Source organism: Melospiza melodia, chromosome 4, assembly GCF_035770615.1.
Source record: "Melospiza melodia melodia isolate bMelMel2 chromosome 4, bMelMel2.pri, whole genome shotgun sequence".
NCBI classification, from domain to species: Eukaryota; Metazoa; Chordata; class Aves; order Passeriformes; family Passerellidae; genus Melospiza; species Melospiza melodia.
Genome location: NC_086197.1, coordinates 17,208,263 through 17,232,788, shown reverse-complemented (window position 1 = coordinate 17,232,788; position 24,526 = coordinate 17,208,263). Strand labels below are relative to the sequence as shown.

Sequence of the window (24,526 nt, the reverse complement as noted above, 5' to 3'; positions counted from 1 at the left end):
ATGTTTTGTATGATCCTTAGAGATTATTTCAAAGGACAGACACAGGGTATTACAAGTTTGAAAAAGAGCATGCTAGAGGTCTCTTTTTGGCCAGAGAAAGTCACAAAAAGCAAGGCTTGAAACATGAAAATTACAGTTATCCATTAAGCCCAGTTCTGTTAGCAGTGCCCTGGTTTTGAGGGCACATTTCTGCACCTATGCAGGGAAGGCTCTTGAATTCCACTCCCTGAGCTTTGGAACACAGCTACAATTAAGGCAGGAAAAAAAAAAACCAAACCCAGACGATCTCACACCCACAAAAATCCACACATTCCTCAGAGTCCTTGAAAATACATTTGTAGCTTGAAAAGAATGACAAGATGATAAGCTGACACTAAGCACACAAACTCTCATCTTTTGAGAGGCAGTAAAAAATTCAGACAATGCAGTAAACAACACTGAAATACTGTCACGCCCATGACTAGAAAAATTGCCTGCTAGTTGGTATTTAGAAAAACCTGCTACAATAGAAATTAAACCAGTATGATTTTACATTTAATTCATACCTCCAGTATTAGTGGCCTCCATAGTGGCCCCTGATATTTAAACATACACAATAATTTGGAACAACAATCACATTTTAGGTTTCCATTAGCAGTTTGATCCACCCAGGCAAATAGTAAGGACAAGACTAGAATTTCAAGCTTCCCTATAGACTCTCCTAAAACACAGGTCTAATTAATGGAAAATAAAGCAAAACCATAACCTGGCAGTATAGTTTCTGCTAGGGATGACCTGCCTAATCAAGAATTCTTTTAATAAAGAACTCTTGTATTAATGTGACTGTAGCAAAATCATTCTTTTCAGCACAATTTCCATTTAATCAGAGCCACTAGCACAGAGACTTGCTGCTGGGCAATAACCCTAAATACATGTAAGCATCCAGCCCTGCTTTATTTCACAGAAATCATAACAAACTTAACAGCCTATGCTATCCTTAAGGCAAACCTTACATATTTAATATATACATGTTCCTTGTCATCTTATTGCAGGGGCTCCATATTGTTATCTCCTTATCACAAAAGTTCCATACCTTCTTGGTGTTTCTCGTGGGCACCTCCTCAGAGCACTGACTCATTCTTCTTCACCAATCAGCCACTGACTCCAGTTCCCCTCTCACTCAGCCACCCCACTCTTTTATAGCACTCTTCTTCTCACTGGTTACAGCTGTGGCTGTTAAAGTCAGGCTGTTCCTAATCTTTGATAATTGACCCAGCTGCAACTCCTTAGGGGTAAGATTGCTTTCTGCACTGTCTTTATTTTCTTATATTCTATCCCCCCTACACAGGTAGGCAGAAACAAATGGCACAGAACATAAAAAGCTGAGGCCTACAAACCAGCCTATATGATGTCTGTAACAAATTTTGCACCCGAAATTATCAGTTAAAATCCCTTTGAAGACCATCCATGATGAACTGAGGCCGCATCCAGCAACTTCTTCAGGCAAGGGGAGGTACAAAACACAAAACCCTTAACACGGAACTCGAGTCCTTTGACCAAGCCATCCAGCACCTTACAGAACACAGAAGCCTCATCCATCAGGTTAAGGCAGGAGAGAAAAGAAACGCCATCAAAATATTTCAATATATTTCTCCACTCCTGTAGACCAGATTACAAATGTTCACATTTATGCACTGCCTGACACAGAAACATCACTAAATTGTCAGCTAACCAGCAGGAAAGTCAATCTCTATTTCAATTCTATCACATATCTGGCACTTAGTTAGCCCAGAGGATCAACTCAAACTGCAGCCAAAATAAAAGCACAGTTTTGTGCTGAAATTACCAAGTCTTCTCTTCCACTGTTGTCTTTCTTTCCCTCAGAAAAGAGGACAAAAACTTTGACATTTTAGGATTCTATGCTTAGAATTTTATGGGAGAGCTAACAAGAAAAAAAATTACTTCTCTAAATACCATTCCCAACCACTCAGCAACAAATAAGAAAGTCACAGAGTTCAACCCTTCCCACACAGCCCCCACAAAAAAAGGATTCCAGAAGCTCAGTTACCACCCCCAAGTTACAACTCCACTGCTGAGCTACTAAAGCTGTAACACAGAAGAAATAACACTATTTAAGCCCTTACTTACCCAATCAGGGCTGAGAATACTCTGATGCTTTTCAGGAGGCACCAGCAGAAGTAGCACATTTTACACAGTCAAAAAAATCATACAGCAAAGAGAAAGGTTACACATGACCAGGCAGCTCCCAGAGCCAGCATTCCTGACCACACAGGAAACAGTGCAAACCAGGTAAATATACACTGATAAAAATGCAGAATCTCCTCCCAAGGTAAGCAGGACTCACAGCCCTGAGGAGACTCCCCAGATGTCCCAGCACAGCCAAACCCCACTGCTCTGACACTGCCCCAACTGGCAAGCTTTGCCAGGCCAGCACCTCTCCTTGGGTGCTCTCCCTCCTTCTCTGGTGTGGCATTCACATTTTCTGAAAAATCCCTTCACCCAGGATTTTTCTCCTGAGAAGAGAAAAATGAAAACAACTCTTATCTCATTTGCTTCTCCTCTGTTTTGCTCATGTGGAATGTGTTTGGAGATTGTTTACCCACAGGTGATTGTTTCATTGGATTCTGCTGTGAGTTGTTTTCACTCAATGGCCAATCAGGGCCAAGCTGTGTCAGGACTCTGGAGAGAGTCACGGGTTTTCATTATTTTTTTAGCCTTCTGTAAATATCCTTTCTGTATTCTTCAGTATAGCATAGTATTCTTTAATATAATATAGTATCATAAAATAATAAATTAGCCTTCTGAGAACATGGAGTCAGATTCATCATTCCTGCCTTTATCTGGTGGAACACAAATACAGTACTCTGGCAGGGAAATAAGTCTCCATAGGACAGGCACAGCCAACCAACAGAACCTCCCCAAAAGCCCCAGGAGCCCTGTCCCAGGACAGCAGAAGGCACAGCCCCCTTGGTCTGTGTGAACCCACCAGGAGTGCTGCTCCCTGCCCCAGCAGCATCACCCCAGCACCAGGAGGCTGAAGCCAAGCAGAGCAGGCAGCTGGGGAGATGGTCCATCTCATTTCTTCACTGCAAACACGGCAAAGTTGTTTATTTATTTGTTTCAATCTCCCTGAAGCATCAGAAACCTTCAGAATAAGCACAGCAGACCCTAAGCCAAAGCTTAATCACAGCTCCTGTGCTGTCAGCTGGCCCTTATTGAGCTGGCCCAGCCTTCAGGGACACACAGCTGAAGCAGACAGACTGCCTGAAGCTTTCAAACCCAGCTGCTCTCTAATTTGCATGGCACTGAAAACATACAGATCAAAGCACTAGTTACCAACTCTGGTGTGAAAACTAAGGCAGGGAAATAGTTCCTTGAATATTCCTTAGGATCAGTCTGTAGCTTTTTAATCAGACTCCCCATGACTTCTCTGTTGTAACCACAGGACATCTCTGCCCCTCGAGACCTACCTCTTTTCCCTCCTCCTTTATAGCCTATTTTATTTTGCAGCTGATCCTGTTGCTAAGCCATGTACAAAAAAAAATTTTAAAATTCCCTACATACTACTTTTATACGCAATATTACTGAAATTTTTTAGTTAAGGACTGGAGACTTTCCTTTTCACACGATGTTTCCAGAATTGCATTAAAGAACAATCAGCAGTGGGCAATGAGGAAGAGCTCCATAGGTAAGGGTGAGTAAGTAAAGGCAGTAATCCCTTACTTTGGCAAAACAACAGCAGGAATAATGTGTATGACTGCAGGCCTAATTATTCCTGTGCTCTCATGGTGGGACTTGAGGGAGAGTGAGACTACCTGGTCTCTTTGAATTACTGTAAATTCATTCCTGTAAATGCCAAATGTGCAGAAAAACTGGGTCAGCCTGGTTTTCTTCAAACACTCCAAAGCAGCCTCTTATCCTGAGGTGCTCTCCCTGGAAGAAATGCTGTCAAAATTCAACATCTCTTTAGTTATTTCTGCATGCAGAAGATGGGGGACCCAGCCCTAGCAGCACACAAATGGCTTCACCTCCAGTAAGGCACCAGCAATGCAGCAGAAGCCCCCAGCAGATTTCATGTACCCATGTACAGAAATTCTCCTGTTTCATGGCACGTTTGGCACTAAAACTGTCACCTCACTCAGTACTGAATCCCTGTGAATTCAGAATGAGCTCCTTCGTGCCTGTGTACAGCTCAAATCAAAGATGTTATCACTCAGAACCTGTGGGAATGTCTGTGTCATTCATAAATTATGAACTAGACTTCTTTAAGCCATGGTAATTACTACAGGTATGCAGCACTGCTCAGAAATGTGATGTTTACAGAGCAATGCTTCACTAAAATGTCAATATTATAAAGCCTGTAACTGATTAAATTATTCTGGATGAGAACTGCAGCAGATATGAAACAAACCAGCTTCTTTTGATGCTGACAGAGGCAGCACAATTTACCAGCTGTAAATTGCAACTGTTTTTCTGCTGCTTTCTTGCCCTCTGTTGCATCCATTACAGAGCACCTGCACATCTGATGAAGTTAGAAAATGGTCTTGCAATGCAGTTCACTTTCCTTCACAATTCTCTAAAGGCAGGAGAAATATTTTGGGAATGTGTTACATTATTATGGCCAGAAAAAACCCAAACAAACAAATAAAAACTATTGCAGAAGATAAAAATAATAGTTTCATTTTCAGAAGAAATATTTTGGGAATGTGTTACACTATTATGGCCAGAAAAAAACCCAAACAAACAAATAAAAACTACTGCAGAAGATACAAATAATAGTTTAATTTGAAATTAATATCTACTGCAACCTTTTCCCCATGTCATATTTTTTCAAACTACTTTATACTGCTATTGCAAAGAAGGTAAAAACCCACCAAATGACAAATATATGTGCACAAAATTCATACAGCCTGGGAAATAAAAAAGGCTTCCTTTGGAATTGAAAGGCAAAACCACAATTTATTTTAAATTGCTTTAAGCTTAATTTTGAAACTGTTTCATTTCAGTCACAGATGCAAGCCTAACTTGTAAATTACGGCCAAAGTTATTGTGACCACAAATACAACAGCAATTGCTGCAAATGAAGATCTTTCCATTTGTTTGAGATGCCATCTCATTCCAGCTCCTGCTGGCATTTATATACTTCCACAAATTAGTGTGGATAGAGACAGAGAGGATAGGGGAGTTGCTGCTTATTTACTGTTGTTTGTTAAGGGAAGAAGAACCAATTTTCTCTCATTTTCTCTCCTGGGAGTGGTGGTTCACACAACAACCCAAATTACAGCCACAGTAGATCCAGCCCTGTGTATCTCAGGGGGAAGGATGGACATTTCATCTGGTCCATGAGTATCCATCTGCCCTCTGAATGCTGTTTGTTCCTGGAGGATAAGAGGCCTGCAAGATACATCCAAGTTTCATATTTAGATTACACTTATTTCTGCAAAATGAGGAAAAATGACACCCCCAGCACTTTCCATCAAGACATGGTTAAACAAACCTTTAGCAATGAGTTCATAAAAACAAAACCAATTCATTTACTGTGCTCACCTAACACCAGTATCCCAGTTTCAGCTAGTTCAGGAGGTCTTCCACAGGTATTAAAAGTTAATTCTGCTAGGGACAATCCAGTGTGCAGCCTTGTGTGGTGAGATGCTCCTTTTGTAAATCTGACCTCTTGCTCTACATTCCTTTACTTCCCCTTTCTGGATGGATGAGGGAATTCAAACAGAGAATCAAAGATCCTCCATAGATTTCACATGTAGACAGAGAGTTTTGAAGCCACTTTTAAGAACTCCTTCACTGAGACTCACACCTTGAAGAGGAAAGGACATGTGAAGGTCATCTGCATTTTAGTATGGAAGGTGAGCCAAGTTCAGGAACACAAATTTAGGCCTAACTATCCAGGGCAAACAAGGAACAATTCTTACCCTGTTTCCTATGGAGTAACTTGAAACATCTTGATGGCAAATTATGACCAAATTTGACTAAAGGACACAGATTGCAAAGGGGATTAATCTCTCCTACCAGCTCTGTAAAAACAGGCAGCCAGTGGTAGCTATCTTGATATTAAAAAAAAAAAAAAAAAAAAAAAGCAAGAATATTAATTTTTAATTTTCCTTTTCAAAAAGTAATATGCAATAATTTCATGAAAACAGAGGGGCTTATATCTCATAAAAACAACAAGAAAACCAAACTACAAACTGCAGTGCCAGGATACCAGGTCATTTTTGACTCAGAAGGCAGAGCACTGAGTCACCAGTGCTTCCAGTCTGCTGCCAAGTCCTCCCATCCAAACACCTTATAGTTCTGGGAATGCCATAATGAAGTCACTGTCAGAGCTGTGTGATGTGACACTATGAAGAACCAAGTTCTTTGCCAGCATAATTCTGTTGATTTCAGGAGAGGTGCTGCAGCAGATCATAATTCACAGTGCTGTCATGGAGTCCAATACTTTTATTGAAAAAAGCAACCTGAAAAAATACTCACTGTAACTGGCTCTGCATACCTAGTGAGAACAGATAGAAGTCACATTCTGTATTAGCACCAGTGCTTTTGGCTGCAGGCCACAACATGACCTTTATAAAAATAAACTGACCACCAGAAGAGATTTTGGGCATGAATATGTTAAAACACAAAATTCCAGTGTAATTACTATGGTTACCAGAGTAGAAAGAGAACATTAACTTAAAAAAGCAATTCAGGGATGAATATCCTCCTCATTAGATACAACATACCAAGGATACTTGCATTCTTGCATGACTTAGAGGGAGCCCCGTACTCTAAACCCCTGGATCATGACTGACATTGTGAGATTCTCAGTCAGTCATCTTCACCATCATGGCACCAGCTGTCAGCTTCCTGAAAATGTCAGCTTTGTGCTCACTGAAGGAAGAACATTCTTTTCAGTCATAGTAAAAAATTTGGAGGAATAACATACCCTTGGATACCTAAGTTTAAATTTCAGAGTCATTGCCATTTTTTTGGCAGAGGTCTGGCAAAGAACAAAAAGAAAGTTGTGAAAGAGGCTTCTGAAGGCCTCTACAGTTCAGCTTCCTTGACATCTGGGTATTGTATCTGTGTTCCCCCCAGATGAAGGGAGGAATGATGAATCTGACTCCATGGTCTCAGAAGGCTAATTTATTATTTTATGATACTATATTGTATCAAAGAATGCTATACTAAAGAATACAGAAAGGATACTTACAGAAGGCTGAAAAGATAATAATGAAAACTCGTGACTCTCTCCAGAGTCCTGACACAGCTTGGCCCTGATTGGCCATTGAGTGAAAACAACTCACAGCAGAATCCAATGAAACAATCACCTGTGGGTAAACATCTCCAAACACATTCCAGAAGAGCAAAACACAGGAGAAGCAAATGAGATAAGGATTGTTTTCATTTTTCTCTGAGGCTTCTCACCTTCCCAGGAGAAAAATCCTGAGCAAAAGGATTTTTCAGAAAATTTGAATGTGACACCTGGGAAAGAAGATGGACAAGAGGAGCTTTCAGAGCTGGATGAGGCATGTGGACAGGAGGATCTGTGTCACACTGTTCCTGGCACTGTGCTGCCACCACTCACAGCCCATCTCCATGGGCAGATGCCACCCCTGCTGCCAAGGGGATGAGGAACAGCTGTTGAAGGACTGTGATGTGACAAAGCAACCAAATGCTTTATCCACCTCTGGGCCCCGGTGGCACGTGGGTGAAGGCAGGGCTCAGATCCCCCACACCTGGGAACAAGAGCCTACCTCTGGCAGCTGCAGCAGCTGGATCACCCTGATCCAGCACAGCACAGCTGATTCTGTGTGTGCCACACATGAATTGAGTGAAGGACAACCAGGAGATCAGTAGTTTGCTTTGCTTCCTTTCACCTTATTAAAAATCTGGACAGTTGAAACCCACTTTTTGTGAGAAGAGTCTTTAATCAAACAGGGCTCCATTGCATAAGAGCTTGATGTTACAACAAAAGATGCACAAACCAGTGAACCATCCAACAATTTAGTTTTGTGATTTTCCACCACTGCCTAAACAAACAGAGCTAAAGGTTTGTGACAGCTGCTTGTGTTTCCACTATCCCTTTCAGGATCTCAAAGTTCAAAACCACATTCTAGAGAAGCAACTGGCAGAAGGAAATTATTTCTAACAGCCCATCCACAGAAGAGGCCCCATGTTATTATTAATTACTCATATTGCCATAAAACCTAATTGTCCCAGCCAAGAATAGAGGCTCACTGTGTTCATTCAGCACAAACAGGAGGGCAAGGGCAGGCCTTGCCCCAAGGACCTTGCCCTCTACAAACTCCTGCTCCAAGCTCCACATTAACCACTGCCAGCTCTGCAAGAAGCCTCATCTAGTGCGCAACACACCCCATGAGATTTTAGCTGGCCTGAATTCCCAAGGAACTGCAAAAGCCTCCCCTCACAGATTTAAATGAAGATTTCTCACATATTCCCATCGTAAAGGTCATCCCAAATGCTGGATCTCACTACAGTAAAGCCTGTCACTTAACTTTTCCCCATGCAGCAATAGGAACAAGGGGTACTTTGTGGGGTGAGGCTACCCACAGACAGCAGGCAAGGAGAGGCATTCCTTGCAGGGACAGGTGGCTGGAATTTGGTTTCTCCCACCAGCAATGAACAACTAGATGTATGGAAAAAGCAAAGGAAAAATTAAGGGTGTCAACCAGCTGCTGGGATTAGTAAATGCTGATGTGAAAATCTCAGTCCCAGCAGAGAAGAGTTGTGGTTCAGGAGGAGATAAGTGGGAAGGAGTAGGAAGACTGTAACAAATTGTGGGATGGCAGCCAGGAGCAGCTTCCAAAGGGGGAAAGAGCAAAGCAGAAAGGGCAGCTGTGGGTGAGAGATGGGGATGTATTCTGGGACCCCAGTTACTCTACAGGTACTCTGGATCAGCAGAGCATGTGGGAGGGACCACAAAGGGACCCTACAGCCCACAGGGGACAGGGTGCTCTGATGAGGTGCTGATGATCTCTGAGGACAAGGGCTTTTGCCACTGAAACACAGCCAAATAATGAACTGAGAAACCAAAGAGGTTCATCTGATTTTTTTTTTCATCCTCGTTTTTCCTTTAGCTTTGTTTGTGATAAAGTAGCAAAACTACCTTAACACCATTCCTAAATGGCCTTACTGGTCACCCTGGCACCAGTGGGAGACACTGCCAGTCAGTGAGCACAGGGCACTTGACTGCTCTTGCTTTCTGGCTGACTGGCTTTTTTAAATGGAAGGATTTGGAAGATAAATGATTGGAATGAATCTGAGAAAATCTGTGTTCTCCTTGTGGTTTAGTCAGAGATTTTCTCTGAAAATATGGCTGAACAACCTATCCCACCACAGCTTCTGGACCTCTATCACTTGTCTGTAAATCCCCCTTATTATTCCTTAATACCAAAACCCTGACTACTTCCACAGTAGTGTAAAGTCCTACTTCCACAGTAAAATCTCTATTCTTCTATTTATACACCTGCAACTCCTTGTGCCAGGCATTGCAGAATCCCCAGGTGTTACTGTCATGCAATAAATAACATTTATCCCACCCTGCTGGGACTCAGTGTGCCAAACTGCAGCTCACTGAATGAGCAGCACTCCAAATTTTCAGGCTGTTTCTGCTTTCCCTGAGTGCAGCCTGTGCTGCCATAGGGTAACAAAGAACTAGACCTGCTTACCAACAAAACCACCTTTGAATAACTACAGCTGGCTTAAGTTGATGGTTTTTTTGCATAGTATTCTGTGTGAAAGTGGCATTTTTCAGACACACACATGTGGCATTCACATTCTCTGAAAAAAATCCCTTCGCCCAGGATTTTTCTCCTGGGAAGCTGAGAAGCCTCAGAGAAAAGGAAAACAATAATTATCTCATTTTGCGTCTCCTCTGTTTTGTTCATGGGGAATGTGTTTGGAGATTGTTTACCCACAGGTGATTGATCCATTGGATTCTGCTGTGAGTTGTTTTCACTCCTTGGCCAGTTGGTGCCAAGCTGTGTCAAGAATCTGGAACGAATCAGAGTTTTCATAATCATCTCTTTAGCATTCAGTAAGTATCTTTTCTGTATTCTTTAGTATAATATAGTATTCTTTAATATAATATAGTATTATAAATAATAAATGAGCCTTCTGAGAACATGGAGTCAGATGCATCATTCCTGCCCTTGTTGGGGCATTCCCTGCAAATACAATACACACAAGCAGTGGTTAAATATTGCAGTGGACTTTATTTCTCCTTCCACTAAAGACCCCAACCAATGTCAGTGTCCCTGGAGGGCTGGATGTGATACTCTGGCAGCAGCCAAGGTCATGCTGACTCACTCCCTCTGGCTTTTCCCTGCATCCATCCAGTGCCAGTGCTCTGCTAAGTGCTTGACTATTCATTACACTGCCACTTGCAAAGCTGCAATTCCTTTCTCCACAGACAGCACAAACCATCGGACTGCAGGCTCCTAAAAGTGTTGCTTATCAGATTTTGGATGCCTTTTCAAGGGGTAGATTACTTTCTGCTACAAAAATAACTGATGGCAGGAGAAGAATCTCTGCTCCTGGGTTTTGGGGCAGAATTCAGGATCCCCTTTCCCCAACTCACTTCTTCACTGGAATATTTGACAAGCACATCCTTGAGTGATGGCAACGAAGCAGCAGCTCTCAGTACCCAGCCCAGCATCACCTGGGGGTGCCAACCTCAGACTCTCACTGGTTCAGAAACCAGGGCCCACATTTCAGGAAACATCTTCCAACTGAGAGACTTTTATAGAATAAAAAGTGAGCACAGCATGGTCTCCACCTGCAACTCTGCCTGTTATACCCAGGGAAATGGTTATGTATACCCAAACAAGGCTCATTTTAGGTTTAAGTTATTGTACTTGCAAGGAATGCCCTGACAAAGGCAGGAATGATGCATCTGACTCCATGTTCTTAGGAGGCTAATTTACTACTTTATAATACTATATTATATTAAAGAATACTATGGTATACTATACTAAAGAATACAGAAAGGATACTTACTGAATGCTAAAAAGATAATAATTGAAAACTTGTGACTCTCCAGAGTCCCAACACAGCTTGGCCCCAAGTGGCCAAAGAGTAAAAACAACTCACACCATAATCCAATGAAACAATCACCTGTGGGTAAACAATCTCCAAACACATTCCACATGAGCAAAACAGAGGAGAAGCAAAACAGAGGAGAAGCAAATGAGATAATTAGTGTTTTCCTTTTCTCTGAGGCTTCTCAGCTTCCTAAGAGAAAAATTGTGGATGAAAGGATTTTTTCAGAGAATGTGAATGCCACATTAAGTGTCCTCCCATCAGTCTAATCTGCTACAAAAGCAAATTCAACAACCATAAAAACACAGGCATGACTCTGAGTGTCTCTAACATCAGCCCAGGGAACTATGAGTAAAGTACTTTTCAATCACTAAAACTATAATCAAGGTATCACTGCATTTTCTGTTCTTGAATAAATATCTTTCCACAAGCAATTACACAGAAAATACTTTAAATTACAAATCACAACGAAGTATTAAATAACTACAAAAATATTTAAACCAAAATTTTTAAAGCCAGGAGCCTATGCATATATCACAACAATCACTCAGGTATGTGATCTGTAATTTCAAAGTATGTGGGCAAAAAGAAGTCTAGAAATACAGGTTTCACTGCAAAGCTGCTCAGCCTGCTTCATAAAGCAAACCCAATGTTTTCCAATACAAATGAAAAATACAGACTTTGGGGACAAATTTCCAAATCTTATCTAAACTTGATAATTCAGTTCTGTTACTTTAATGTGGATTTTATTTTGTGAATATAAAGCACCTAAGAACCTAAAGCACCACTGTGACATTAAATTCAGCACATATGGAAAAAATGTTGTCCCTCAACTATGTTGTTCCAGATTTGCTACTATTTTTACACAGCTGAGCTTACAGCATCTTTAGTGAAAGTTTTGTTATTACCAGATGGCAACCATCAGCCCTTATCTGGCAGAGAAATGAAAAGCTTACCTAATGCCCAAGAAATGGAATTACCTAATGCCCAAAGTAATGTACTCCTGACAATGCCACAAGACTCCATCTCCCTTATTGGTATACACAGACAATTATTTTCCATCTAAATTCTGTTCTTCTTCTCTAATGTTATATATCACACTGTTTATCTCACAGAGTCCTTGGTACCATATCCTTACAATTTACTTGAAAATTTGTCACCAAGGACCCAGATTTATGACTGAGATTTTATGGATTAGTAATTGATCTAGTGCACATTTTTAGCTTACTGCAGATGGAAGATCCATGTCAGCTGAAAACTCTTTCCTTCAGATTTCTGCTGTGCTCTGTGTTTGGCTGTGGGGGTTTTTTCACCTTGTTCTCACACATTTGGGGCTGGTCAAGTGCATGCACACGAGCAGCCACAGAAGCTCAGCAGACTTATGACAACTCACTGAACTGCAAGAACAAGGTCACATGCTTGAGACACAATAATTATAATTATGCCAGTTCTTCCCACTTTGATGGGAAAAAAATCTGAATTCTCAGTTTGTAACACATTTTATCCCTTGCATCGTGATGACAGTGCTGTTTGCCAGCAGGTGGTAGGCAGAGATTCAACAATAAATCATTGTTCCCTTTTATCTTTGACTTACCCATGGAGGCAGGACTTCAGCACTGGTCTTTGAGTCATACCTGCTATAAATGACCCTTGGGCAGAGCCCTGAATAGAGGGTATATTGTTAGAGATAGCATTCTTCACATGGGATGATTAAATCCAACCTTTCCTAACTGTCTGTAGGTGGGAAGTACAAGCAGTTATCAAAGAAACAAAGAACAATACAAATGTTGCCTTCAACTAAACTCAGGTGAGCTCTGCATGTCTGCCATTGCTGTGCAGTCACCTGGAATTATCCAGAACCAAGCAAACTTTTAACGCTTTGTAAAAACTCTATGAGGTATTCAGGGTATGAGCAAAACTCTTCCTACTCACCTAAAAATAAAATAAATTTAAAAAAAACCAAAAAAACACACACAAAAAAATTTAAAAAACCAAGCCCCACAAGCTTGTCTTTATTAATACCATTTATTATAGGAACTACAAGCTACTGAGAGCCCATATTTAATAAAAAGAATCACAGATTCTAGTGGCTTAGCCATCAAATAGAGAACCATAGAGAACCAGAGGCAATGACTACAGAGGCACTTTAACCCAACTCAAATGTGAACTCTCCATCTGCCTCCAGACCAAATGCTCCAGCTCTCTTAACACCCAAATGCCAAAAGGTTGAGAGTTGGACCTTTCTGGGCAGGGCCAGGATGCAGTGCAGTTTGGCATCCTGCACCTTGCCTTTTGAGTAGACAATACTCCAGTCCTGAGAACACAAAATCCAAGTCATACTGTGCTCATGTTTGGCTAAGAGCCAAGCTTTTATAAATTAATTGTTTCACCAAGCCACCTGTTCCATTTGCCTGACCCAAATTCCTATCTTTATCCTTAAAAGTCTGCTTTTGTCTTCATCCTATCTGAGCTTTACAACTACTAGGAGCTGGGTTTCCCCCTCTAATTATCCAAAACAGAAGTTAAAACTGCAGATATTATCAGCTTCCAGCTTCCTCAGTGGGAATCAGTCATTAGGCAGTGATGACAAAGAGCAGCACTGTGCAGCTCATTCTCAGTACACTGACATTTAAATCCATCCAGAGTGACTAAAGCATCCAAGGAAAGCCCCTTTGGTGCTGACAGACTACAAGATTTGTACTTGACAGAGTACAAATCAAGTGCACAGCACTGCCCCTGCCACCTGTGTGTCACCTGTGAGCTCTGAGAGATCACAGAATTTAAAAAAAAACAAACAAACAAACACAGACTGAAAAAACCCAAACCACCAGGAAGTAAAGTTCATATAACTTAGCTGAAACATCCCCAGAGGTGACTGACTGAAGTGAAAGGTGACCAGCTCTGCTGACTGAGGATGTCTTTGATGCTTCTTGGCTCAGCACAGTGCTGTCTCCATCAGCTGGAGAAATACTGGGTGTGTAGAAGGGTTGAAACAGTGCAGGGGTAACTCAGGTGTGATTGAGGGCAGCAAGGGTGTAGAGAAGGTATGGCAGCACCATGTGGATAATGGGCCCCATTCCAGTGCTGATCAAAAGGTCTGAGTGGGTTATTTAAACTCACTGGGCATCAGCTGTCTTGTATGGGCTTAAACAAATAATTCCAGAAACCATACAATTATTTTTTTAAAGGGGGTTGAGTTTCCTAAGGCCTTATGGAAAGGTGTCTCCTTCCTTTTCATCCACACAGCCAATCTGATTTTAAAGCTGCCCTAAAAGTGATCTTTTCAAGCATGATTCTAATAGTGAGGTGTTACTATGATATTTTCTGAAAAATTCCCTTTGCCCAGTATCTTCTGCTGGGAAGCTAAGAGGCCTCAGAAAAGAATGAAAACAATAATTATCTGATTGCTTCAGAATGTGGTCTGGAAATCATTTACCAACAGGTGCATCTTTGATTGGTTCCATGTGAATTGTTTTTAATTAATGACCAATCACAGCCAGCTGTGTTGAACTCTAAGCTTTCATGATCATTCTTGCTAAGTCTTCTGATGTATCCTCTTTTTTTAGTACAGTTTTAGTATAGAATTTCTTTTAATATAATATCATAAAATAATAAATCAGCCTTCTGAAAACACAGAGTCAAATTCTCATCTCTCACCTCATCCTGGAGACCTCACAACACCACAGTGAGGCGGCTACAAAGCAGAGTGGACAAATCCTTGGCTGTTTCATTTTCAGTTCATGCTAAAACAACCTTTCAAAGTATTTTGAAACAACATTTCTAGGAGTCCTTCATGTCCTTACAATATCTGAGCATAGTATGGAAGGTCTAATCTGCCAAAAATTGTCAGATTTCTTACATTCACACAATGACAAAAAGGCTCTTTAATATAAAACAACCAGTTCCACATCTTAGAGAGCAGCAAATGAATACCAAGGAAGATATAGGGCAAAGACTGAAAAAAAAAGTCAAAGTACATAAACCATCACGAGCAGGAGACAAGAACTGCACAAGAATGAGAATCAGGCTGCAAACAGAGAGGGAGGAACCCCAAGAGAGATGAAGAAAATGGGACTGGACACATTTCAGTCTTAGTGAAAGCCTTTTGGTGTCTCATAGGTCTGTCCCAAAACCATAGATTTAGGACAGTGGCCTGCTCCTTCTTTTAACTACCAAGTTAATTAAACTTTGATAGAGAAAGAAATTCAGAAGCATAAATGTTATAATCTCAAAATTATTTTTAATACTACTCTCTGCAGAGAAGTAGAGATACCAACAAAACACTAATCTGCAACCTAGCTTAATTTCTACCTGCCTAATTCAGCTTTAGGCTCCTGCCCTTGCTCAGGCACATTTTTCACCTTCTGACTAGTTCCAGCTACTTCCATCCGTAGCTGGTCTGTACTCACAGTCTGCATTCACAGTACAGTACAAAAAATTGCTGGTTTCTCCTCATAATTATGTGCTGTGAGAGATGCAAGTGATAAAGGGACAAAGGGCACATTCATGTCTCTACATGCTATATCAATTCCTCTAAATTAGGCAAATACTCTCTCTCCTCCCACATCAAATGAGTGGTTTTGATTTCTCAAGGAAATGAGGAAAGAAGAAGGCTGTGGAAGTCACAGAAGGAATGTAAGACAATTCAGCAGAAATGAAAACATGCTTTTCAGTCTCTGTCATTATAATTTAAAATCATCACTCCCCCCAAAAAAACAGTACAGTGCAGAATTGTGCTGAATTAAACATTACCCCCTCAGGTATCAGACAAAGGGAAGGGAAATTTATAACAGAGGCAAAAGGGAGGCAGGAGCAAGTGGTGATTTGGATTTTACTCTCATTGTCCATGTGGAGAAAACACTGATGCAGAAACGTAAGAGAATGAGGTACTGAAGAAAAACCACATTCAATCTCAAGAAGAAAGCTCTTCTTCTAGAAGCCCTCAATACAAAACACATGATTCTGCATGTATTTTCCTCCCACTACCAACTGCATAAGGTATATAAAAGTTGCCCAGGTGCAAATTCACTCTGACTTTGAGAATGCTCCTCATTTTACCATGATGAATGCTCACAAATTACTGTTTTATGCCAAATCCCATTTTCTCCACCACTGTTTTGCCCCTCTTGCACTTTCAATAAAGCCAGGTGTTCACCCTGAATGCTGTTGTGCACACGGACTGCACACACACACACCCTGAAAAAGAAAATCCACTAGGCAACACAGAAGGAAAGGAAAAAGTATTTCACCTCAAGGAAGGTCAATAGATGCTAGCAAATTATTTCTTCTCTAATCCACTATAAAAAGGCCTAATTCCAAACAGATGGGGACCTTCAGATTAAAATCTGTCCTGTGACCCCCAATTTTACATTCGTAGGCCTTACACAAGAAGTAGTTCATAATGATAATGTGTGACTCACCCATTAACACCTCAATCAGTCATGTTAGATTTGGTACTAATCCGGTATTTCCTAGAAAATCTATGGAAAATTTACTTTTCCATGACATAAAATCCAGTTGTTACTTCCATTTATCTCTGAGGAGTTCAACCCAGATGACTGATTCAATCAGAATTGCTCAGATTAGAAAGAGATTTATTTGAAAGAATAAAATGAAAAAAATAATTTAAGTATTGGGAGAAAACAAACTGAAGATTTGGATTTATTTTGTGAATATGTGAGCCCCCAAAGCTGAAAGCTTACCATCCCTGCTAAAGGGCTGGCTACCACAGGAGGACTAATACTGCATGTTCATCTGTACTGGCTGCTAAGGATAAAACACAATTAACTGAGAGCAACTGGGAATACAGGTTCCTGTATACAGGTTCCTGGAAAAAAACCCAAAAGCTTCATCTACATTTTTCTTTGCATGCTGCCAAAGCTCCAGCAATAGTTCTAATTTCCCCTAACATGATTCCAGCTGCTTATGTTTTCTGTAGGCTAATGCACAGGATTCATTTCCTCTTGGAGGAAGCAATCCTGATGTAATTTGATGAGCATCTCCCTTAACACCAGTATCCCCCTCTTCCCTCTGCATTCACTCTTCTCCTCATGCTAACCTTTAGGCAAAGGTAAAACAGTTTTTGGGAGGCATTGGGAATCAGATGATGAAACCAATCTGGGTTACAGACAGCAAGAACCCCTCCTCAGTTATTTTTAACTAAGGCTAGTTTCCCACCCTGCTGTGACAGTATGAACAGTTGCACAGCTGAGAGCCAGAACAGGGGCAGGAATGGCAGAAGGAGATGTAGGATTGTCTTGCTGAGAGATGAGCACATCCAACTCCACCCTTAGTAACCCCAGCTCACTGCAGACTTAGTGACAAGCAGGAGAAAATGAAATTCAGGCACAAAGTGAGGCTGTGGGCCTGCTGACAGTCACTATTTCCAGGCAGGACTCACAGCAACATGCCCCTCGAATTTAGCTGTGCACAGTGGGCACCCTTAAGAGACTTTGCACTGCTCAAAGCCCCTTGCTGTTTGCCCCCTTTCCCCCTAGGGCAACCTCCTCTCACAGCAGGACCAGCTCTGCACTCACACCAGGTTCCTGAGGGCTGTGTCCAGCTGGGCCTTGAGAAGTTCCATGGAAAAAGACTGCATGACCTCTCTGGGCACCCTGTGGGACTGCCCATGCTCACAGGGAAACAGATCTACCTTAAATTCAGTCTGAACCTCTGCAGTTTCAATTCATGTCAGTTATCTCTTGTCTTCCCACCCTTCACAGAATCACAGGATGGCTGCAGTTGGAAGGCACAACTGGAGGTCAGCTACTCCAATCTCCCTTCCTCCAGGGAAGGAGATTCCACAACCACTGGGCAACCTCTTCCAGTGCTAAGTGACCCACACAGCGAAGAAGTTCTCCCTCATGTTAAGGTAGAACTAGCTGTGCAACAATTTCTGCCCATTGCCTCTTGTCCTATCACTCAGGACCACCAGGAAGAGCCCGGTCCATCCTCTTGACACCCTCCCTTTAGATACTAGTGACATTGATAAGGTCCCCTCTCCTTTGTCTCTTCTCAAGGCTGAACAGCTCCAGCTCCCTCAGCCTGGCCTTGTAAGAGAGATGCTCCAGTCCTTTCATCATCTTCGTCACCCTCTGCTGGAGCTGCTCCAGGAGCTCCCTGTCTTGTCCTGAGGATCCCAGAACTGGACACTGTATTCCAGATGTGCCTCCCAGGGCTGAGCAGAGGGGCAGGATCCATCCCTCCCCCTCAACCTGCTGGCAATGCTCTTCCCAATGCACCCCAGGACACCACTGGCCTTCTTTGCCACAAGGACACTTGTCTGGCTCATGGACAGCTTGTTGTCCAGCAGGACCCCCAGGTCCTTCTCTACAGAGCTGCTTCCCAGCAGGCCAGCACACAGCCAGGTGCATGGGTTATCCCTCCCCACGTACATGATCCTTCACTTGCCTTTTCTGAATTTCAGGAGGTTCTCCTGTGCCCATCTGTCCCATCTCTGTCGAGGTCCTTCTGGAGGACTCACAGCCCTCTGGGGTATCAGCCACTCCTCCCAGCTTTGTGTCAGCAGTGAATTTGCTGAGGAAGTATCTGCCCCTTCATCTGAGTCACTGATGAGTTAAAACAATACTGGACCCAATACCAACCCCTGGGGGACACCACTAGTGAGAGGTCTCCAACTAGAGGTAGAGGGCACTTCCACAAAATGCCTGGCTCTGACATCTCAATACACTTTGAGGTGGACATGGACATGCTGATGCTGAGTCCCTCACAGCCCTCTCTTCTCCAGGCTGAAGAAGCTCAGCCCCCTCAGCCTCTCCTCACAGGGCAAGCTCCTGGCTGCTACAACTCCTGGCCATCTTGGTTGTCCTCGGCTGAATGCAGTCCAGTTTATCCATGTCTTTCTTGTATTAAGGGTGCCCAAACTGGATGCTGTTTTTTAGAAGTGGTTTAACAACTGCCAGTCTGGAAGCGATAACCACTTCTCCCAATTTACCAGCTCTGCTTCTGCCACTAAAGGTCCAGGATGCTGACAGAATTCTCAGTGTCAGGACACACATCACTGTCCAACATTCAGCTTGCTGTCCTCGAGAATTCCCAAATCCTTTGCCACAGACCTGGCCCCCAGTCAGTCAGTCAGTCTGTCCCCAGCCTGTAATAACTGAATGTGCTCCTCTCTGAGCTGGGTGCTGGGCAGCACAGCCCTCCTGAGTGACACAACCTGAGCAGGCACCAAGGACAAAGTGGTGAGATCAGGATGAGATGCATAAAATGTTTCGCCTCATCCAACACAAGCCCACAGAGCTGCCACTGGCAGGAGGTGTAAAGATATACTGAGATGGCAGCAGTTCACAGCTCCCAAGCTCCATATTTGGAACACATTCAGCTGTGGGGAGAATTTAGAACATCTCAGTGCAATTTATGAGCTGCTTCACACTTTCCTAAGCATCCTGTGATGTAGATGGGTGTGTATAAGAATCCACATTTAAGAGGGCTATATTTGGGATACTTTTTGGGAGGAGCCTCCCTCTCCTCCAGCCTTTTTGGATCCAGAGAAGTCCCACCAAATGTACACTTCAAAGATGGAAGAGGCAGAGGTGATGCAAGCAGCAGGAGGGCGAGAGGTTTTGGAGAGCAGTGGGGGAGCTGGAGAGGCAGGGTCACTTCAGTAGAGGAGATGGAGCTTGAGTCACCTGTGCTGAATCAGTGTGAGGAAGAGCAGAACACAAAAGAAGCAGCCAGAGAGACCTTCAGCTCTACTCCTCAAAAAATCCTTTCAGACTAAGGATTACTCCTGGAAGCCCTATTAGTAAACCAAGTACTTCATGATCATTGATACAACATTTCTGAGGTAAAGAAAACAAACACCTGCCAAGGACAGGGCTACTCACCACTAGTCTGGTTTCCAAGCATTTACCATGGATAATTTGCTTTTAAGTAAAGCAAGCACCAAACTGCCTGGAAATCAGATATCCAGTGCCCTGTGCAGCCCAGAAGAGTTTGTCTCCATAGAATGAAAGAAATGAAAAAGCCAAGAAGCCAAGAGAGATATTGCCTAAATTAGTCAGTCAAGGAGAGGAACAGCTGCCATGTTCATGATTTGATTCCCAAAGAGAAATCTCCGCTAGGATTTCCCAGGCCTAACTCTTGCAGACTTGGATACCAAAGCTTTCCATCCCCATTTAATCATGAGAAAATGTGACTGATAATTCTCTGCTTTAAAAACTTTATGCACCACCAGTGTCCAGTGGCTGATCAGAGAATCATGGAATGGCTGAGGCTGGAAGGGACCCCCATGCTAAAGCAGGGACAGCTACAGTAAACAGGCAGGAAGATCAGTATGAAGCCATTTTACACTTCCATTAAAAGAAACAGAACTAACAACACACATTACTCTTACAGCAAATGCAATCTGAACATGTAAGAGCAGATATAATAAAACCACTGAAAGATGCTGTACATAAAATATGATGATAAACTCCCAGCTCAGCAAGACAATGAAAACAAGCTACCTTCAATCCCATGGCAAATAGCAAGTTCTTGACTCTGAATTTTTATGGACTGTAGAATAAAAGGCACATCAGCTAAAGTAACATTGGTAAGAGAGGCCCTGAGATGACAGTGTTTCACCAAACATCCAAAATTCTACTAGACTGAGATGTAATTGACTAGAGAAACATCATTTTCAGACTGAGAAAAAAAAAAAAAAAACAACCCAAACCCTATGAAAATTAATAAAGCTTTAAGTAATAATAGTGGTTTTGCAACATGAATTTATCTCATAGCCCAAAACATCAAAATCTTGGGCTAAAGCAGAGACCTCTGAACTCAGCAGAAGAAACATCAGAGGTTACCAAAACAATTCATACTGCAGGGTGGACAGCATATATCCTGTATACAAGTATTAATATTTAATGTAATATATTGTAATTTGCTTTTACTTCAACATCCTATAATGGCCTTAGTTTCCCATTTCACTCTCCAATGATGGAAATTATTGTACAGCAGAGGTATTGCCATTTATATGGAAAAGGACTGCTCAAGTCCACTGGAGGTCTGGATTGCCAAGGAGGATAGGAGAAATCCTCAGATCCCAGTCTGCCAAAGCATGGCTGAGTAAAGTTAAAGATAGGCAGCTGTTCAACTGAGTAATAAATACAATGAGGTCCTAACAACAGAACACCAGCAATCAATAATAAAACTGTTAAAAAATTAAGACTTGTCTCAAAAACAGTCAATCCCAGTAAGTGAATCTGTTCAGAGAAGGTCTGCAGAAGGAGAGGAAATTGTCCTAACATGTCCTGGCCACCCTCCTGCACCTGCTATTCCTTGGGAATGGACAAACTGCTTATTCTAGCACAAATCTGAGGCCTAGCTTCCATGCCCCAATATGGCCTCAAAGAGGATGCAAATGCAGTGAAGTAAGAGCACAGCACGGATTCCTGTCTGTGTGTCTGTCTGTCAGTCTTGGCAATGTCCTACCACTGGGCAGCACGTTCTTGCAAGGGCCTGCTGGAGGAAGGACACAAAGACCTCCTCCACACATTTTGGATGGTGCTTTACTAAACCAAAAACGTGTCTTCGGACTTCTCTGCCCCCTTGAGAGCTTTCATTCAGAACCCTACAGCCCCACATCTACACTCCACAGGACAATTTGCCTGAACTACCTGAATTCTGCCTCACTGGCGTGGCTGGAGGCACCATTTGCTTGTGTCTCACCAGTACAGGTCTGGCTTGTGCTGAGGGAGCTGTCATCATGGAGGTGCTAACACAGAAGCAGAAAACAGATTACAGCAACAGCAAGGGCTAAGAGAAAATTCTCCTTTGCAGAGTGCATGTGCAGTAAGAATCAGTGTGGTTTCTGCTCTGAAGGTTAAAAGAATAAAACAATTGCTTGCAGCCTAGGTGGGGGATAGAAAGGCCCCACCTGGTGCTAAGGAGAGCTCTGGAATTGAGAGCCCTGGGTCTGGATTGGAAACTGGAGAAGCTCCACTCTTGCCTGGCATCAGGCAAGCCATGGGATTTCTCCTGTCCCTCCCTCTGTGAACATCCCCTGAGTATCCATGCTGGGGCTGGCACAGCATGAAGGCCTGGCCCCACAGGAGATATTCTGGGCTGCAGGGCATGCGCTGACTTCAAGAGGTAAACAGGAAGAGAGTCCGTGCCCATCTTTGATTTCAATTAATTGCATTGGTTGACTAATCCCTCTAGTTTCATAATTTCAAGTCAATTCCTTGCACTGTCTCTCCTATCCATGGCCATGTGCCATCCTGGCTTCTCATCAGTCTTCTTTTGTACAAGATCATGGTGGGATAACAGTTACCTGCAGCTTGCTTATCTCCTTCTTCATCTTCTTCTTCTTTCTTTCCCTAGAAACTGCATTGCACTGTCCCCTTTTAATTCTGTTCCTCTGCTACTGTCAGGTCATTTCAAACAGCACTGCCTTCATGCCAGTGACAAGTTATCTATCTCTATCCCTCACTTTGTAATTACTAGTTTCAAAAGTCCTGAGCCTACTCCATAGGCTCAGGGGGGCAAGGAGGCAGAGATCAGGTTTAAGGAGACCAATAGGTTTTTCTGAAAAACAGCTTTATTGTCATATTGAAAATAAAATGTTCTCAACTCTTCTGGACACTGAACCAAGTCTGTGGCATAAGTCACTTACCTGCAAGTAAAATGAAACCCTTATTTTATTAAAAACACTTTCAAAAGGGCATCAGTTAGTACTCTAGAGAAGAATATAACGAGAAATAACCTGAGTTTTTAAGTGTATTTCCTCTGTATGGAATACGTTCATGGTTCCCAATAGAAATGTCATTAATTCTAACAGAATTTCCACACATTCTGGGGAATTCTGAATAACGCAGGGGGCTTTTTGTTTTCTTTTGGGGTTTTTTGTAGAACAAAAAGATACATTGTAAATTAGGAAGAATATCTGTCCGATGCTTTACCTTCTGTTTACAAAACCTAGTCAGTTACATTCTGAGACGGCACAAAAACAGCATGAGGTGCGGAGCTGTGGGTGCTGCATACGTGTGCACACACAGCCCTGCCGTAGCTCCCACGTACACGCACTGTTACCAGCCTCAAGTTACTTCCCTTAAGGATGAACATAGGGACGGTGATGATTTTTTGGAGCCAGTCATGTTTAGCAGAGCTGACAGGCAAGGTGTAACACCCACCTACTTCATACTTGGAGTGTTACAAAAACACATTCGAAAGATAACCCCAAATCACTCCTCCAGTCAAACATTTCACCCTTTCAGCATGACGCAGAAGTTTAAATTCCACTGATGGGTGACCTCGAGAGTGCTGTATATCTGTATATCCGCCCCCCCTCCCAATGGCAGCGGTTCCCCTCGCTGGCAGACTAAAGCGGGTCTATAAATAACTTCAAAAGGAATTGTCTCTCTCCTCACGCACTGCAGACAGCTGTTTACAGAGATCCCGACTCCTTATGCACTGCGTTGGCCCAGCTCTCATTCCACTCTTTCCTCTGCTCTTCCTAAAAAACCCTTGGGCGATGCGGCGCAGGTAGGACGGGGGACCCTCCCCTGCCGCAAACGCCAGTTCCCACAACTTGAGGGAGGCTGCGGGAGCCAGAGCGCGGCCCGGGGGAAATGTCTCAGGGCAAGGGGGTTGCGCTCTCGTGTAATCCGTCCTTAAGCTCCACGGTCCCGGCTGATCCCCGGCCCCGGGAATCCCCTCCTCCCCGGCCCGGAGCGGAGCCCGCAGCCGCTCGGGGCCCGCGCAGCGCCCACCTGCAGGGCCGGGCAGGGACACGCGTGGGGCGCCCGCACCTGCCCGCAGCCCCCGGACGAGACAAAAGCCCGGGCTGCCTCACCTCCTTCAGCTGCTCCAGCTCCTGCTTGAGGCCGTCATACTCCGCCTCCAGCTCATCGTACTGCTGCTTGAGGGTGAGCTTCTCCTCCAGCACCACCAGCCCATACTCCGCCGCCTGGATCTTCTCGTGGGTCGTCTCGGAGAGCTCCCGGGTCAGCCGCTCGATCTCGCTCTTGTAGTGGTCGGCGCCCTGCAGCACCTCCTCCGCAGCCATAGCCCCGCCGGCACTGCCGCGCCGCCGAGCAGGCAGCCAGGGGGCGGGCGCGGCCGAGGGGCGGCACCGGCACGGCCGGCCCGGCCCGGGGATGGGGGTCGGGGCCGCCTGCGGCAGCCGCCGCCGCCGAGCGCGTCCGCCCCGCCGCAGCCGCGGCCCCCTCCTCCCCCGCCGGCCGCCCGGGACGCGCCGAGGCCGCGCTCGCCTCCCCCGGCCCTTCGGCGGCCCCGGCGGCGGGCACGCCTGGGCTGGCGAGCGGGCGGGCGAGCCCCGCTGCCCGGGGAGGCGGCGGCGCGCTGGAGGCCGGGGCGGCGAGCGGGGCGGCCGGGAGCGCGCCTTCGTGAGGCGGCTCCCGCGGAGATGCTGCTACTGCTGCCGCTGCCGGCGCCCGCCTCCTCCCTTGCACACGGACCCTCCCCTGCGCTCTTTAAGATGACAGCGTCCTCGGCTCTGGCA

The 24,526-nt window shown here is 43.9% G+C and overlaps 1 protein-coding gene across 8 annotated transcripts in view; it reads right to left on the bottom strand.

The window, feature by feature from the left end:
• The window catches only part of BICD1 (BICD cargo adaptor 1), a 171,877-nt gene extending 147,772 nt beyond the window's left edge, over nt 1–24,105 (bottom strand). For 5 of the 8 annotated variants that reach the window (XM_063154064.1, XM_063154065.1, XM_063154066.1 and 2 more), the window contains exon 1: nt 23,858–24,105. In XM_063154064.1, the coding sequence (XP_063010134.1) occupies nt 23,858–24,070 (213 nt within the window). In that variant the 5' untranslated portion in view covers nt 24,071–24,105. The remainder of the gene's footprint in view (nt 1–23,857) is intronic. The other 3 variants (XM_063154071.1, XM_063154069.1, XM_063154070.1) reach the window with 1 other exon arrangement.
• Between the last annotated feature and the right edge of the window lie 421 nt (nt 24,106–24,526).